Raw genomic sequence first — 19,425 nt, forward strand, 5'->3', positions numbered from 1 at the left:
ACACTGTCATAAACTTGAGTAAACAATGTGTCTTTTGGTCAATAATGTCACCTTTAATGCAAAAATGCATTAAAAATGTCAACTTAGCATTATTTAGTAATTAACCACATTTTAATGCAAAGTTGCATAAAATTTATATTCAAAGTCAATCAAAAGAATCAACTTTCCACTGAAAGTGTTATTTACCGAAGACGCCGTCATGTTCGTAATAGATGTTATGTCTGCGATTGATCAATAAAAATAATGCATAGACTGCAACAACACAAACGCTTAAAAAATACTGTTGGTCTAGTTTCCAGTGCAAATATCTTATTACACTTGAAATACAACAAAACAAACCACTAGCAGATTATTTTTTTTACTCAAAAAAGTTAAACTAGTACTTAAAACAAGCTCTTATATCTTTCTGAAAAGTTACTTCCAAATGAGTTTTGTCTTATTTCAAGTGTATTAAGATGCTTGCACTAAATAAATCTTATTTAGTGCCCAAACTTTTTGTCGAGCGAGTTGAAAGTACTGAATACCTACAACAAAGACATTAAAAGTGTTTTCTGACTTTTTTTAACTACTTGGCAATAAAATAAAAATAAAATATTTTGATGAAATAACAAAGTAGTTAGATTTTATTAGAAGATGCATTTGTAAAAGCTTTGTTAACAAGAGACATAAAAAGGACCTTGCACGTTTCAATAAAAAGAAGGCAATTGGTTTCCTAATTGTTTTTTGGTGACTGTTTTTCTGTTTTGTTGGTTTTTGTGTGTTTTCTGGGAGATGAGTGGGACGAGTCACTCTAAATTCAAAAGCACAAATTTTCAGCTATATTTAATCAACCGTTGTTTTCCTTTGGAGTAAAAGTTGCTGGATGTCTGTTTACAATTGAGTTTACAGTGAAGTTTTTAAGAAAAAGGCTGCTTATCAATTAATTGTTAGTTGTCAATCGAGTTGGTTAGTAACTAGTTACATTTACTTGAGTAACTTTTTGAAAAAGTGTACTTTTGAGAGTACGTTTACTACACTGTACGTTTTACTTTTACTCAAGTAAAAGTAAAACATTATGAATCAAAATTATGAATCATTATTCATAATTTTGTTATGAAGTATCAAAATTACTCTGAGTAAAACTTCTGAATTCGCCAAATAGTGAAAAACAAACATGTTTCAAACAAATATCCTGCAGTTTCTATTAAAATTGTATTTATTTTTTACTGAAACAAACTGATTTGGAAACATTTTCTTTTGCATGATTTTATTTTTTTGTCACTTACATGAACTATTGCTGTTTTTATCCTTATGGTATCAAATTTTTCACTTAACTTTATATTTTGGTCCGTCTGATTATGTAATTTTTAAATATTAAATGATTGATAATTTGTTATTCAGTAGAGTTTTTACTGTTACTTGAGTAAAAATGTGTAGAAGTAGTGCTACTCTTACTTAAGTGTAATTTTCGGAAACTCTGCCCACCTCTGTTAGTTGATCAATAAGATAAATCAACTTAATAGATTAATTCAATCACTGGCTATCCTCTATCAAATAAAATTCGGGGAAAAAAACAAACATTGAAGTTTGTAGTTTTTAACGTGACAAAGCATGTTAAAATTCAAGAGGTATGAATATTTTCAGAAGGCATAAAAAGCATCATCTCATCTCAAACAGTAACCTCCAAAATCAAACCTCTCATACATCAAAGTGCGCCATGTGCCGCCCCTGTGTGTTTGGAAGTGCCGGGACAGAAGCTACGTGTGGTGCTCCTCTGAGCGTGTGCCAGGGCTTCCCAGAGTGCATCAGCAACTGTGCTGAGCAGATGGCCCGCTGTGATATGGCAGAGTGATTTTATAGGGCCCCACTGCGGAGCCACCATCTCTGGCTGCTGCCCGCCATTGGACAAGGATCATATAACAGACGGTTTGGGGGGCCAGAGCCCCGCAGAGGGCCCTGCTGCAGCTAAGCAGGTGTGGAGAAGGTGTGGGGTGCGGTGGGGTTGGGCTAAGCTACTGTAGAAGAGAAGCTTAATGAGGTACCTAGAGATGGGGCCATGAATCATTATCAGCTCCGATACATTTAAGCCCCCACCAAAAAATGCACATCAGCAAAATGAAGGTGTGCATAACTTTAGGGTGTTTTTAGCTCAGAAGCGTTTAAAATTCTTTGAAGAAAATCCCTGGGCAGTCCAATCGTTAAGACCTTCAATTTCTCTTGATTATAATCAACATTACAAGGAACAAAATGTGAGGTTAAGTGGAACAAATTAGAACAAAGGCATTGTTCTGACTAATACCACTTGTTCTTGTAAAGGGCCAGTGTCACATTTTGGAGCCAGAAAAAACACTGCAAAAACACAAAATCAGGCAAGGTATTTTTAGTTAAGTTTCTAATGCAAATGTCTTAAGTACGTAAAATAAGACTAACTCACAAGTACCTTTTGGAGCTTGTTTTAAGTCAACAAATCTTTAATATTGATGAAAAATACCAGTTATAAGTGAAGTAATCTACCAATGAAGCATGACCCCCAAGGTCATGGCAATTTTAACATGACATTTTAACTTATGGGAAAAATGCTTATGGCTGGAAAATGAGGATGAATTGTTTTTTCGACAAACAGATTTTTCTTATAAGAATATGCTGAATGGTGCTGCGGTAGCGTAGAGGTTTAGCACAACCCACATATGGAGGCCTTAGACCTTGACGCGGCCGTTGCGGGTTCGACTCCCAGCCCCAGGGACATTTGCCGCATGTCTTCCCCTCTTTCTTTGCCCTATTTCCTGTCAGCCTACTGTCCAAAAAAATACGGGCCACTAGAGCCAAAAACAAAAATTAAATCCTGAAAAAAGAGACAAATGAATGCATTTTTCTGTTGTGGTAATTTCTGTACATAAGAGTGATTGACAGCACTAAGACCCGCCTCCTGGCTCTGATTGGTTATTTCTGCTGGCACTGTGACCTCTGATGAGCTAAATATTTTCACAGATTAGATGTCTAATGTACTGTCACAACAAAGTGACGGTTTTATGTCTAAATTTTGGCGGAAATAAAATCTTATTTATCTATTATGAGATACAAGTTTGGAAAGAAAAATATGTAAAAATGATGATATATGCCTTTAAAAAGCTTGCTAAGGTTCTAAGGTTAGCTTAGAAGCATAAAACATATTTTTGAGTTAATAAGAGTCCCATTCTTTAGCCCAATGAGGACAACATTAGGAGATGTTTCTTTTCCGAGGGGCTCTGTAAGAGCTGGCGGCTTCAGCAGAGTCTAATCTTCTGTTATAGAGCCACTCAGATGAAACAGTAGTCAGTCGCCTGGATGCCTCTCTGGTAATGAAGGCCATCAATCAGTTTCTTTTCACTTCTCACTGATCAGATAGATGGAGAAAGAGCTGGCGGCTCACAAGTCCCACGCCTCACTAAGTCAGGATACACTCACACTCACACAAACATCTGGGCACTGATGTTCAAAGACATTAAAAAACATAAAAGATGGCTCGGCTAGCCTCAGGATACAATCAGGATGTCAGTAGACCCGAGAGTGAGATAATCTTGTTTGAGATCCGCGGTTTGAGTGATTGTAATTAATACCCACCCTGCCCACTTCCACCAGGTTGGTCACCATAACTATAGCTGCCGTGTTTTCCTGCCACACCATCCGCCAGAAGTCGAAGACTGTCTCTTGCATGGGCCCTGAGAAAGAGAAACACAGGAAAACAGAAGAAATTTAGTTTTCTTTCTAATTGTTCTCCAACAACACGAGTCCTTTTTCAATCTGACAAATAGAACACCAGCTATGAAGGGATAAGAGTTCGTTAAATCAAAAACACGTACTAAATTTAAAATAAGTTCCAGATTTTTCATAAAATCCTGATCTTTAGAGAACAAAGCCTTAAATTTCATGAATCGCTTTCACATTGCACTCTGTCAAACGGTCCAATCTATCCTTTTCCCCTCCTCACCTGTGATGGAACTGCACTATGAACCACAGAAGCAGACGACATGAAAACCTATAAAGAAGACATGAGTGCAATTTCCTTGTTCAGAAAATGTGAACAAAGATAGAATTGTATCAGATTTGAGCGTTTGTAAGATTTCTCTCATCTTTGGTAAAAGCTATTTCTTCCACTAGCGCTAGACTCTTGCGTTTGTTTTGGTTGTATTTACCCAGAATGCCCTGGGTTATAGTTCATATCCTGCTTCTGGAGCGGTGTCCGGTCCACTTGATGTTCCAAACCGCGACAGTTCACTTCAATCGAAGCAGCCTCATCTTCTTTGAAATGGTTTGTCAAAAGAGATGTGATGTCACCATGACCTCTAACATAAACAATTAATTGACATCTCATGGCTGGAAAGCCAGAGAGAAACACTTAGAATGCTGCTCTTTTATCCTCTTATATTATAATTCTTAGGAATCAGTAAAAACCGAAAGGGAAACAGATTGAAATGAAGAAAGTAATGAATAAGTGTTACTTGTTTTCTATCCTTTAGACCAGAAAAATTAGTAAGTCAATATAAGTGAGCAATTCTTACATAGAACTGCATGTATATTTTTAAACTAATAAATATAAAAATAAGACTAAAACCTAAGTCTTATTGTGTGTGTATGTGTGTGTGGGTGTGTGTAGGTGTGTGTGTAGGTGTGTGTGTGTGTCAAAGCTCAGTGTAATTACCACCATGTCTCATCTGTTCAGCACCGACCTTTCTCCCCTGAACCAGACCCAAAAGTGTCTGCTGAACATCAAAATAAATGAGCAGACAGCCATTCGATATTTAAAACTTCACGGAGCAATAATTGTGGGTTGGATTTAATTATTAATCTGGTTGGTTTTAATCAAGCGCCACGTGAAAAAGAATTACTTCTGACAAATTAATTAGTGAATGCAAATCTCCACAACTGTGCGTTCTCCTGCGCTGGGCCAAATTACCTGGAGACACAGAATTATGCAGCCACATGCTGAGCGAAGACGCAGCACAACACACGAACAAAGTGTTTGTGTTGTTCTTATCAGTTAGGAAGTAACATTTAGTAACAGGGAGGCACTCACACCCAGTTAAAAATCAGGTCACCAAATTCCAAAGTAATTCTTTGCTTTTACTTGGTACTTATGTGTAGAAAAAATGTTAAGCTACTTCAGAGATAGCTTGGCAAAAATACTAGTAATTATGCATCTTAAGGTCTAGAGGAGTAACTAAAAGAAAACCAAAGTGTTCACAAAAAGCTGCCCTATATATATTAATAAGACAGAATATGGTGTTCAGTGAGAAAATAAGAATAAATCCATCAAACCCATTGTGGTTTAAATCATTTTTAGAATGAGAGGTTTTAAAGTGTTCAAGGTTTTAGCTTTTAGATTAAAAGTTTAACTTTTTCATCACATAATTAGCTGCTGAAGTTAACAGAATTTCTATACTTAAAAAAACCCCAAAACAAAACCCCAAAACAAAAAAAAAACCCTTATTTGGCTGTTTGAAGATATTACTTTATCAAATATGAACAGTCATAATGGAGAACATGAAGAATCCCCACCCACCTTATAAGGGACTTTTATATTGTCATAAAACATACACTGTAAAAACCCACAAAAAGAATTTTGGTCTATGTTATAGTAGGCTTGGAATAAGACAAAACTAAAAGAAACGTTTTAGCAAGAAAAAAGAGCTTATTTTCAGTAAATAATTCCATAATATTAATAGTAAATACTAGTTCCACTGGCAGGTTATTTCACTGAAAAATGTCTTATATTAAGTCTTATAATGTGCCAGTGGAACTAATATTTTAAGAAGAAAACTAAGTGCAAATTCTATAGACTGAAATTTGCATAAAATAAAAATAAATAGCATAACTACGGTTACACCTAAAACGTGTCTGCTTTCTTCCAAGAGACAATGATACAATAAAGTTTTTAGTGTTTTGTGGACTTGTTGCCTCTCTTTACATTTCTCACATTCTTGACAACAGAACCGTTTTTACCTACAGGTGAAAGTTTCTAGATCCACCACTGTGTGCCGTTAGTGTTTCTAAATGTTCAACCAGCTTTGATTTATGAAATTTAGATGAATTTAAAATTTCCTAATATAGTTTTGTTTGGAGCCAAAGCATGTATATATTTTAGCAAGAATATTTAAGTGTTTGTAAAAAAATTAAAAAGTCAGATTTTGTCGTCCAGACATTCAGCGCCAGTCGACTCACCAACTTCCAAATGTATTCTCTCAGTCCTTCTGTTTTGCATGCGGTGGCATGCCTTAAATTAAACCGTAGGACCTCAGCCTCCTCTCCAGTCACTTCCACTCTATCCGATAGCTACCCAACCCGACTGAACCACCCACTCTGCTACCTCCCACACTTGTCCCTGAGGGAGGATACACACTGTTGAGAAGTTTGAGAGAGGGAGACTGAGAAGCAGGACAGCTGGTGTGTAGGACTTCAGTAACACAATAACACTTGGCATTATATGGTAAATAGACCGATGGGAGGATCATGCCAAGCTTCCACCCGGCCAATTTATGTTTCTATAAGGATGCAAAGATGGAGAGTTGATATGGGGATGTTGCTGGGTAGAAGTGCACTTGATGGCACTCATGAGGAAATGAGGAGTGCTCTAGATGCTAGGGTAGATAAACACAAACAAAGGGAACGAAGATCCAGTACTTTGTTCGCTTTCAAGCAGAGGCTGTCGAATTAACTTCAGAAAAAACAAAACATACAAGTACTTTTTTTTGGCAAAATAATGTCTGAAAGACAAATTAATTGTGATAAATAAATAGGAAGAAGCAGTTCTATGAGCCAATCCAAGGCAGAATGAAAGTAAAGAGCTCAAATTTTATCCAGCTTTCAGCAGCTTATTAAATGAAAAAGACAAACAGTTCAGCCTTGAATCACTCAAATTATTTCTAATTTTTAGACAATAAAATGTTGAAATTTGAAATGGATTGAGAACAACAACTCTAATAAAAAATTATCCAGTTTACTTGGATGATTGGATTAATTAAGTGATAGAAAAGATGGGTGGACAAATGGGTGAAGAGAGGGAAGGATGGTTAGATGGATGAACAAATAAATGGATGGAAGGATGACTAGATATTTGGATGAACAGACGGAGGAACAATGGATGGATGGACAGATGAAAAGACGAGAATTTTCTTATGAATATTGTAATTACATTGAATTAAATTTGGAAGCATAAAGTTTGATTTCTTGTTTTCTCATAACCAGAATCAATCAGAATCAGCTTCTATGCACCACAAATCTGGAACAAACTTCCAGAAAACTGCAAAACAGCTGAAACACTGAGTTCCTTGAAATCTAAACTAAAACTCCACCTGTTTAGAGTCGCTTTTGAAACATTATAAATGAAACATTAATGAACATTCTCATGTGTAACTATGGCACTTGACAAAATGTAATGCTCCAGTTGTTTACTCTTGGAGCATTACAAAATCTTCTATGATTTTGTATTTTTGTGTTTTAATACTTTAAAGCATTTCAAACCACCTTCTTGCTGAAATGTGCTACACAAATAAACTCGATTGATTGATAATAAAGAAGTTTAAAAACTGTGCCACCACAACCAGCTCATGTTGTTATCAACCAGCACGCAGTAAAAAAACACCGAGTCTAATCCACAAGTTACTTGAGAGAAGCTGATTTGAGAGCTCACTCCAGGAGGATGAGAGCAGTGTTTGTAGTACAATACGTGCAGATTCTAGCAGGAGACATTTGGAGGAGACACTTCACAGGAGAAGAAAAGCAGCAGGAGCTTCTCTTCCAGCTGTCAGAGAGGTAACGCTGCTGCAGCTGAAGCGTTGCTTTGGGACTGCAGGCCCTGCTCCTCCTCAGAAGCTCCAAGTGTGACAGCTGCAGAAATCCCCCAGCCAGGTACGTCGCAAAACTCCAGATCAACACATGCATGTACACACACTCAGACAAACACTCGGGCGATGTTCCTCCTCTCCCCTATTAATATTACATGCAGCAGACTTTAGCATAATGTTCTCCCACTTATCATTGATTTACTCTCCCCCTCTTTCCATTGCCTCCCTACACCTCTCCGCTGGGCTTTGAGATGTTAACCTGTAAATAATAAAACTTCAGCACTCCTGGTGACATTTTCTGCGGAAACGACCGAAGGGCAAAAACTCGATGAAATTGAACCCTTTCTGCGGTTATGCATATTTCTCATCTTCACCAGGAGGATGCTGAAACTTATCAAAACTGTTTGTATCTCTGTGTCGGTGTAATTTACCGTCTCCGCCGGGGAGAAACTTATGTCTGATCTTAGGCATAAAAATGGACAGAGGCAAAGTGGCGAGCAGGGAGCGCTGTTGTGCACGCTTAAGCTGGTAAGTAGGTGAGCTGCAGTCAGAGAGTTACAGAAATTTGTGTTGCTGCAGCAAAAAAAACGAGGATGACCTACATAATAAGGAGCAGAGCTTGGGTGATGAGTCTTTTATGGACTGACAGCTGTTCTACCTGCCGTCACCTTGACAGAGCAAAGGGACTCGTCAATAAACCCCAAACTAATGAGTGTCATTGTAGTTTAGAGCGTGAGAGAACTGAGACGACGTTATCCCACCTGTCTGTCGTTTTAACCATATCCAAACTACCTCCACCAGCAATTTCTGACAGGGATTTTTTAGCTTATCCAGCACTACTTGAAGCCTGATGATTTTATGAGCCACTGCTGGTCCCAGTGGACTGGAAGTGTCAGTCACTAGAGAAACTTTGCAAAGACGGGAGAGAGGAGACTATTTCCTCATTTTCCACAAGCCCACCAGTGCCCAGGTGCTTCTTTTCAGGTGCTACAGTATGCAGTTTGTCTGAGTGAGAGAGACAGGTCTGTGTCTGGCTCCGCTATCATCTCTGGCTGCTCTTTGCCTCAGTGTCAGCAGACTGAGCCTTCCTTCCTGTCAGTCTGCCGGAGCTGATGATGAATTATAAAAAAGAGTCTGCTCTCCTGGAGAATACAGATGTTTCCACATGAACAGTTCTTGTGTACTAACAAGTATTAATCCGCCTTTAACTAGGGTCTTTTTCTAGTTCATTATTGTGATGCATGGCTCAAAAAATAGTTTCAAATAAAAATGTAAAATGTGACATCGCTATGTTCTGGAAGACAAAAAGATTCCGGACTGAGGAAGAGGTCCAGTTTTGAGCAGGATAAAGGATCTCCCATACTTCTGATCGTAGGAAGGCTGCCTCTGCTTCTCGACCATCCAGGACCAGGATGAACTATTTCTTACAGAGTTCTGTGTGAAGTGCTGTGCTATTGGTCAGAAGTTTGTGGCCATGTTTCATGTAGAAATGTGCTCAAACAGCAATGCTGATATTTCTTTTCAATTAGTCTGCTTCCAGTATCTGGATTATGTAGCTGCAGCCGACATGAATACTTTTGATGTGACTTATTGGACAAGATGAGAAATTATGTAAATTTGTGCCATTCTTCATAAAATACCTTCAAAGACCGTCAAGTGGCCTAAAAACTCCTGGATGGAAATTGCAAAGTCATGAAGTTGTCCATGAAGGAATCTGTCTACAGAAAGATGGGTCTGTTTCCCTCTGTGAGCGTTTCGTTGAAGCAAAACAGATCCTTCCATGGCTTCTTCTTTTGTCTGAGTTCAGTATCCAATATCGCTGCAGAGGCAGACAGTGAAGAAAGCCGCTGATGTAAACTGCAAACTAAGCTTATTAGGTACGTAAAGTTTGTTTCTTTTTGATCCAGTGAAACACTATGCTGTAAAATATCCCAAGAAATATCTGAATAATGATCTCACTGTTTGTCTCTGCAGCGCTTTATGTCTGGAGTGAAGTCATTTTCAGATTGGAGCGCCAACGTCTGAGACAACTTGAACACAGCAGGCAGACTGCCATGGCTACAACTGAGAAGTTGAGATCAAAACTATAATAAAAATGGAGCTGTCCAAGTACAAATCTAAATCAAACTAAGAATCTGTAGTAAAATTTAGGAATTGCTTTCTACTGACACTGACTGACCAATCTGACAAAGCTGGGGGTGTTTTGCAAAGCAGAATGAGCAAAAATATTTTTTTTCAAAGGAAAACTTAAAAAACCATGGATAATTTCTATTTTACATTGCATTGCCCTATTTTAGTTTATATAGTATAACATTCCTGTAATTTACCCTAAACCTTATTGTAATCATGTGACAAACTTCAAAACTTGAAGCTGTATGTATACTTTTGGACGCCACTGTAGATGATGCAATTAGTGCAACACCGTATCACGGTTGTGATGGAAATTGAGAACTCATTATGCAAAGTGAAAGAGGAAAAAAACGGGCTAATTAACTTTAAGGGAAACACGTTAGTCTTCTTGAGCTTTTCTTCCTTCTGTTAGGAAAATATCTGACTGTTGATCCCCTGGTGCATATTTAAAAAAAATAAGCATGGAGGGCTCTTAATGGATACAAGACACTTATGGAAGTCAATAATCCGACAGAAAATTCTTTCAGAGCCTAGCGTGCTTGTTAAACGGGAGGCCTGCAGCGGAGAGCCGGCACTTGACAGAGGGCTTTGTTTTGAGTGTTTGACTCGGCGGTCAATGCGAGGCGTAGCAGGTGCAGAGCACTCAGGCACACGTGCAGACAGAGTGGCCGAGCAGCCTGATTGGTATGCCGTGTCTTTTTGAAGTAAGAGCAAACCGAGAGTTGTTTTAATTGAGATGCTGAGGAAGGGAGGCAATGCACTAATAAACAGGTAATTATGCAACTCCCAGCACCGCTAAAGCAGACTGTGAATCCATTAAGGCCTCTTTGCAAAAAAACAGCACAAAAAAAGCCTGTTTTTCCTCATCACTGATTTTTTTTGTTGAATATTTTTTCTGAAAATCCCTGTACATGAAGCAGCACTGCTGAGTGGGAGTGAGGTTCTCAATGCAAAATTCATAACAATTAACCATCAATCAGATTTAACCTCTCAGGTCGCTGGAAGAGCTCTGTTCTCCATAAAATCTGCCGGCCAGATTAGCACAATGACAAAATGTGCCTGTACATGTCAGCTAATCCATTTATTTATTCATCCAGCGTGCTCCCAGACCGGCTGATTAATCGCTCCCACATCGCCGATGGAAGCAGAGAGGAAAAGAGACGGAGGGAGGAGGAAGCGTGCCGCTGCGCTCGCTAGCAGGCGTGTCTGCATGTCTGTGTACAGCAAGGAGCAGCGGCAGATTTGCACAAACACACACCTGACTGAGCATCAAAGTGCAGTTTGCAGCAGCGCATGTAAACAACCATTGGGATGTTCAGAGAGATGTTTGTGAACACCTGCACAAACCCAAACCAACAGACAGCTGAAAATTTCAACCACCCACACATTACAGTTCAAAGAAAATCATAATTTTTTTTTTAAAGTTTTGCTCTTACCCTGAGTGGCGATGTAGTGATTCGGCCTGTGGTAGCCCTGGAAAAGGAGAGAGGAAGAAGAAAAGTATGCGATGAGAATTTGAGTCACTTAACATTGCTCTTGGTTGTAAAAGCACCAGCTGCTGTGCGGTTATTTGCACTAGAAAACATATTGTCTTTGATATACATTGAGTGGAGCATTAGTGAAGGTTGAACCGTTTTAGCTCTTTTCACAAAATAAGCACTAAAAAGCAGAGCAGCTGTTTTTATTTTTAAAGTGTTCAACTTATGAAGAATAAGAACTGCACTCATTCTTTAGATTTGGCCTTCAATCAGCCGACCTTTCTTTTAATTTTTTACAACGGTGCCGAGTCAAAATTCCTCAGGTTTTGGAATACTTTTATTTGGACTTTGACTGCTTTTCCATTCACTTTTGCCATTTTCAAATAACAGTTTTGATATTAAAGCCATTTGAAAATGTTGGTATTTTAGAAATTTTCAAACAACAATTTACAGACATTTGAAGAAAGCAAAACTTTAATCCACTTCTGAGTTGTTTTAATATTTAGACAATCCAAATACGAGATGTACTTGAACGCAACATAAAAGGTTAGCTTTTGGGAAATCTTGTCTGGTCATAGTGACTATCAGTAATAATGGTGTGTTGTCATTTCAAATGCTGTGCAGCATTTTGGACTGGTTGAACGCTCCTGGCCGCTGAATTTGGATGTCAGCTCATTTTCAGCACCAGTGATGTTTACATTCAGGTAAATATTGTTCCAGGAATGATTGCTGGAAACTGAATGTAATTGTAATTGACAAAAGCATGCGCTGATGTTTTGTGACTGACTAGACACAAAATGGAGGCATTTTAAGATAGTCTGAAAGCAAAGTAGGAAGTATATTTTAGTTGGAGTTTAACAACCTTGACATGTAGATATGATGTGGAAGTTGGTGTGTCTTGGTTCAGTTAAAAAATGCTAAAGGAATCATCTTGACCATGTGCAACATTTCCTGATGTAAACAATAATATGCAACGTGTCTGTACAGGTGTGCATTTCTTTATTTTGGTATTAGACTGTGCAGAACAACAATGCTTCTTGAAAGACGATTCAAAAAAGGATTCTCTTTCACACTCTACATGCAGCACACCTCTGGACTAAGCATCAGAAGCGTTGATAATCCCCAAGATACAAACTAACAGCGCTGATCTTCACAATAAGGCCCCCAGTCTAAGGGATTACTTTAATCCCTTCAAGTTTTATTTGTCCAATTCATTGTCTTCTCCTCAGAGATATGAGCCAGGAAACAAAACATTAGGACTTAAAGGCTCTTCCTCCACCCAGCCTCCTTTCGATTGTGCTCCCCACCACCTCCACCTCCCCTCTCTCCCAGCCACCCCTGCTGCTTTGCTTATCTCTCTCATATTCAATTTAACGTGGACTGTGATTAACGCTCCTCCAACGACGGGAGAAAGACACAAAGGATATTTTCCTCATTCTGCCTCTCATCCACAGGGCTCCTTCAGCTATTCAGCTCTCCTCCATTTTTAATGACTTCCTTATCTCTGGACTACGGAGGAGATTTGTTTGGGCTTTCATGTGTGTTCGCTTGAGTAAAGCGGAGGCCCAGTACACTGCTGGATTAGACAGGGGAAGACAGAGAGAGAAACGAACGGCTTTGACATTCGTTCAGGTGAGAGAAGCTTTCGATGGACATGCCTGAGCCTTTCTGTAAGCCTATTAGCAAAACACAAGTACGTCTTCAGGATATGCAGGTAAACATGCAAAATGCCACTTTTGTACATGGCAATAGAATAAGATTTCTTTTCAGGTTTGTGTAAATCATAATGTGAGTTTAAATATCTGCTGATCTCGGTCTTTCACTGCACACTTAGGATAACTTTAAGAATCGGGAGTTAAGGGTTCAAAACATGCAACATGAAGTCTTTTTGCCTGACCATAATTTCAATTCTAATCTTACTACACAGACCGTTTTTACTTTTATTTCTCTGGTTTCTGTAAAAATCAATCAGGTAGCTGCAGATCATCTAAAATGCTGCTGCCAGAGTCCTTACCAACAACACAAAAGACAATTAGTTTTAAAATGACATGGATTTTGTGAACAGACTGCATCTGTGTTCTTGCTCAACAGTTTGGTGAATATGCGTTATTCCTGCTCTGCATTGCTTCTACAAATGATACAACCTGTTTACAGGCCTCAATTATGTGTACATAACATAACTCTATGGCCATCAGATCATTGTACTGTTTCATTGCCTCTTAAATGTTTCTGAAAATACTGCATCAATTGAACAGAAACGAAACACATCCAGTCAGCTCATTCCAAATAATCAGAAGAATACCAGAGTACAACAACAAACAGTATGGCAAATGTTCTGCACATAAGAGTTTATTGGCAGAAGAAGCTTTTAGATGGGTTAAAAAGCTTTCTGAAGAGCAAAAACATCATTACCCATCTGTCCATATTTCTACTAAGTACTTTCTCAATGAAGCTGGCATAGCGGTAGAAATCCTTTTCAATCAGCACCCGCTTTAAAATGCGTATATTCTTATTTTGTAATGGGGCTCTCCACTGCGTAAGTCTTCTCTGCAGCATAATGGGCCATAAAGCGAATAGAGGGAAAGGTAAATAATTTAGGCCTCCTGCATTTTGCCGTGGCACACCTTGCATTATGAATTTATGTTTGAGGGAGTAACAAGAGATTACAAATTACCGCATTACAGAGTGAGACGATAGGAGACTGGCCGAGAGTGCTCCCTCTCTATCTCTCTCTCTCCTGAGTAGATAACCACTTAGAGACTCGACCCATTACACATGGAGCGGGAAGCTTCAGTGAACTGCTGTGATTGGTCACACCCTGAAACTAACATCGCTATTAACAGCAAATCAGGTCGGATTGGGAGAATCCATATTGTGGGAGTTAAGTGAGTTAGACCTGTTTTTAGTGAAAGATGTGGCTTGCATCACTTCATAAAGGCTTTTACTTAATGCGAAGGCATCCTGAGTTTCTTTACAACTATTGTACACAACATTACTTGCATTTAGTTTATTTGAAAGAGCAATTGAGCTGCTAAATGTCTAAGAATAGCAATAAAGATGAAAAAGTTTGTTTTTGCTTCACTGTCACGCCATATTTCCAATTTCTAATCAAATATTTTTGGTCTAGTTTCTAGAGTAAATATCTTCAAATAAGCCAAAAGTAACTCATAAAGCTATGGTTTTGCTTGATTCAGGAGCTTATTTTAAGTCAATATTTATATAGATGAAAAAGTATTAGTTATAAGTGAAGTAATCAATGGAACAAGACATTTTAACTCACTATATGGGAAAAATGTTAACATTGATTCAAATATTATATATCTGTGTTTTTTTTCAACATTTTTGAAAGAAGTCTATTTTCTTGCAAATTACCATGTACTTTATTCTATTTACCAAAAACAAAATAATGCGTCGTGTTTTTTCAACCTATATGCAAAAATAAAATCAAAGTGTAAAAAATTAAGCTTGTGTCAAATAATAAAACATTAATTATTAAAGACATTTAAACACTAAGGACTGAAAATAAAATTAAAAGTAGAAATCAATGTGTAAAAGCATTTTTTAAAAAAAGCTTTTTAACTGGAGAACAAAAATGTATCCATTTAATTTCATAAACATTGAGAGGAACAAGCCAAAGAAAAAGAAAAAACATCATAGAAAATTCAGATTCACCAAAAAATACACAACTTGGCCAAATCATCTCTGCATTTGCATGACCACAGCCCTAGTTTCCATAAAATAAAATAAAATAAAAGTAAAACATGACAAACCCTAGTAGACATCAGGGTTTTTTATCTATTTTGCTCTTTGAGTGACCAGAAGTGAAAGGATTTGACGATGTATCAAGCAAGATCATAGTTTCCATAAGAAACTCCTAATCAGTTATGTCTTTCTGATTTTCAGTGCAGTTGCACTCAGTTCATTCGTATTCCTGGTAAACATGTAAAGTAATTATCCATGAGGTCTTTTTGGGCTCTACACGTCAGCTTACAGTTCAAAGCAAAGTCGAAAACTAGAACCTCGCTTTCCCCTCTGGGTTGGTTTGCCTTTTCTCTCTCCCAGCACTGCAAGCCTCTGATCTCTACTCCTCTGAATGTATCCGATGTACAGAATGATACAGCTGGGCCTCTAAAGTTAAGGCAACATGCCTGAGTGTGTTTTTGTTCGTGTGTGTGATGGACAAGCAGTCAGTGCCGCCCCATCCCTTAGGCCCCGCTGAGACGGAGGCACCAGTGCCCTCTCTCCCCCCAAGAGGAAGCGCAGTGACCTTTGAGTTGGTGGCGCTGGCTGGTGTGTGTACTTACATCAACGTAATTTGCATTAATGTAATCGGAGCTCTGTTCCCCCTCCGGGGCCTGCAGCCTGACACGGGAGTGATCATCTGGAAGAGAGGCAGAGAGGAAGAAACCAGAGTTGAATTAATCATATTAACGAGGCCAGCGAGAGACGAGACGGGAAGGGACAACTGGAAATAAAGAATGCAGAGAAAAATTAAAAGGTGGGTTTTGGAGGTATGAAACCAGGGACAGAGGTGGAAGCCAGCTAATGGAGGACACCCAACAAACTTAGGCTGCATTCTCACTGCAGCCTCAAGTGACCCAAATCTGATTTTTCTGCCTTTATACAACTTTTCATACAATCTGAACAACAGAGATGAGATGGGACTCAGACCAGATGGATATGTGTTCCAAAATCCGACATGTGTCTGGTGTTTTCAAATGCGACCTGAGTCTGCATGTCCAGGTTGAAATCATCCGACCGCTAAGTCACCGATAGTCAACGAACGTCACTATTCTGCATCATGAAATACGGAAATAGGAAAGAAAACAATCATGGCGGATTATCAGGTAGATGAAGTTGTTAATGTGCTGAACAACTTTAAAATCGGAAGATATGCTCCACCGTTACTGTTCATCTTTACTTCCTGAGCACTGAGCACGCTCACTACTTGCAACGTTACTGCGTCCTCTACTGCGCATGCAGGACACTTTTGGGCTGATTACAGTTCGCATAGGAGATCACATAAAATCCAATATATTCTGAAATGTGAATGACCAAGCTAAAAAACAACAAAAAACAAACACACAAAAAAACGACATCCAGTTGTTTCACTTATCCACACGTACAGCTTATGATAATGTCAGCCAAATGGGTGAATACTTGTACATTCAAACCCATTTGACGGCACAGATATAGTTATAGTTTTCCTTCTTTGTTTGAGTCACATTTTTTACAAAAAATAAAGTCAGATTTCTTTAAATTAAATGCTAATTTTGCAAAATTGCTAGCTTGAACTTTAATATAATGCAACTGGCCCTTTAAGAACATTCAGATTTTTGACATGAACCAAAATGAAAATGATCGAAAGCTTTAAATATAAGTAAATTATCTTCCAAATTGTATTTCCCAATCAGTCTGGATTCACATATTTCCACCACAGCAAACATATATCAGAAATAATTTGGGAGCAGTTCTGCATTCCCTTGACACATCAAGCCAAAGCTACTTATCATGTGACATCCCATCCTGCTCAGCCTATTCGTCATAACTGAAAAGACACAACGGGATGAATATAAAAGCAGAATGAAAAGGTCAGAGCTGCTCTCGTTGGCTGGTAATAAAAACTCTGTTTGAGCAGCTTAGACCCATCCAGTCACGAGTTTAGCCAATAAATTAAACAGATGAATGTGGGGGCGGGGGGTTCACGAGGAGTATAGAGGTGCTTTGTACACACATGCGATGATATTCCCATATCGGTTCTTCATGCGGTTCTCATCCTTCTTGGCGGAGTCCCATGGTGCTGACTGTCCTTCAAAAAAGCTCTGAAAATAAAAAATAAAAAAAGAGGAAAGGGAGATGAAATGTGGTGTCATGTGAAACCGCTCGACTCACTGCAAAAACACTAAATTTTACCAGGTATTTTGATTTATAATGCAAAAAGCTTAGTATACTTGACATAAGACAAAATCAACTTACAAGTAATGTTTTAGCACAATACAGGAGCTTGTTTAAAGTCAATAGATCTCTACTATTGATGAAAAACTAATAGTTAAAAGTGAATAATTTATTTGTTTATTTAAGGATCCCCATTAGTTGCTACTTTGGTAGAGATGATTCTTCCTGGGATCCAAATCAGACATTACTGTAAGAATCCTATACAAGCATTCCTAAGAAGACAAATGTATTTCTTAAGACACAAACAAGATTGAATTAAACAAAAATTCAAATCAACTGCTTCAATTTACAAAATTATCAAAAAAAAACAAAAAAAACTTTGCCACACAAACTATCTCAACCATAACAGAGCTTAAATTACATTAGAATTTGGCATTTTTAGTACAACATTTCAACTTATAATATGGGGGATATTTTATATTAAAAATGCTATATTATTGCATATTATAAGGAAAATGCCAATGTTCCACTACCAGTTTCTTTTTTACTTGTGACTAAATATTACTTATCTATTTATAATATGAATATGTCTTGAATATGAGACGTTATTCATATGTCTATTCTAAAAGTTATTTCACTTATATCTAGTACTTTTTTAATCAAAATTAAGGAATTAACTTAAAAATAGCTCACATATCTTGCTGAAAAGCTATTTAGAAGTTAGTTTTGTTTCATTTCAAGTGTATTTGCAGTAGAAACCAGACAAGAAATCCTTGTTTTTGCAGTGCATAATAACCAGACTACAAAATGCAGTATTCATTTCCCTTAAAAAAAAAAACAGTATATAGCAACACAGAAAGACATTCATATTAGTATCAGACATGAAACACAGCGAGGGTGGAGGTTCCCAGGGCGGAGTGTCAAAAAGCGATCCCCATTAGAGTCAGAGGCAGCGGGTGTCGCCCTCAAACCCCTCCCAGACGAGGCGACCGCAGAGGCTGCCTGTCTGCCTCCTCCGAGGAGCTCAATCAGCTCATGGCGGGGAAAAATAAAGCCCGCTCATCGTCCCCAGATCAAAAAACATCGCTCCGCTCAGATTACCCTCATGAAATATTTACCGTCTCTCGCTGGGGAGATTTCCATTCTGATGGCACACCAGGCGCAATTAAGCCAAATTATGAAAATACATCTCCCAATGCCAGGTCACTGATGCTCAGGAGGGAAAATGGGAGTGGGGGAGGCTGAGGTTGGCTCCAAGCAGACTGAGCTGGACCAAAACCTGTGACTCTTCTGTCCTTTTAGCTAGTAGGCTAATGCACATTTGAAAAGGCAAACAATTCATTATGGTGCATTTGGAAAATAAAGATTCAAGAATGAATACAGGGAGGTTAAAGAGGCGATTTGAGAGCTCCTTTTAGTGTGGAAGAGGGAAGCCATGCTCTCAATCATCAGTCATCCAGGACATGATGGTTCCATTCATCTAAGTGCTGTGGCAGGCTGCAGGCTGTTTGTCTAGCATAAAAAGGCCCCACAGACACCACACAAGGACATATTTCTCCACGGAGTCCTAAAGATTAGCGATTTCACAGAGAAGCAGCTTTAATATGCTAAAAATATGCCCCATCCTTCAGGTGCGGATGGACGCACGTCTCAGAGATGGATTAGCCTGCTGCGCTCGGGTCCTGATCAGATTCAGTGTCCCGCTGAAGGATGCGGATCTTGCGCTTCAAATTTAAAAACAAATTATCCTCAAAGCAAATGGCTGTAAAAAGGTACATCGCACAAGTATCTACACCCCGAAAACCTTTTCACATTTTGTCACATCACTGGGATTTTTTTTTTTTTACTGGGATAGCAAACAGAAGTTTACTGTAAAGTGCAAAAAAGTAGCAAAATCTAAAAAGTGTGGCATGCATTTTGTGCCCAGCACCTCAATACTTTGCAGAACATTTAGCTGCAAAGAAGAATCGACATCAATCAATTTTCAAACCCAGATTTATGCCTGAACTTTGTGAGAGATCTATAATGTATGTGTGGGATTGATATTGTAATGAGAAGGTTAACTTCCAGCCTAGGCTCAAGTTCTTCGTAGGTTCTAACAGATTTTCTGGTGTTTATATTAG

General features: G+C 38.4%; 1 protein-coding gene across 4 annotated transcripts in view; it reads right to left on the minus strand.

The window, feature by feature from the left end:
* LOC129378055 (receptor-type tyrosine-protein phosphatase mu-like) overlaps positions 1-19,425 on the minus strand; it is a 179,012-nt gene that overhangs the window by 16,523 nt on the left and 143,064 nt on the right. For all 4 annotated transcript variants that reach the window (XM_055058310.1, XM_055058309.1, XM_055058308.1 and 1 more), the window contains 4 exons: positions 17,142-17,229; positions 15,712-15,788; positions 11,366-11,402; positions 3,580-3,677 (listed from right to left, as the gene is read on the minus strand). In XM_055058310.1, the coding sequence (XP_054914285.1) occupies positions 3,580-3,677; positions 11,366-11,402; positions 15,712-15,788; positions 17,142-17,229 (300 nt within the window). The remainder of the gene's footprint in view (positions 1-3,579; positions 3,678-11,365; positions 11,403-15,711; positions 15,789-17,141; positions 17,230-19,425) is intronic.

This window comes from Poeciliopsis prolifica, unplaced genomic scaffold, assembly GCF_027474105.1.
Source record: "Poeciliopsis prolifica strain line A6 unplaced genomic scaffold, Auburn_PproV2 SCAFFOLD050, whole genome shotgun sequence".
In the NCBI taxonomy this organism is placed as follows: domain Eukaryota; kingdom Metazoa; phylum Chordata; class Actinopteri; order Cyprinodontiformes; family Poeciliidae; genus Poeciliopsis; species Poeciliopsis prolifica.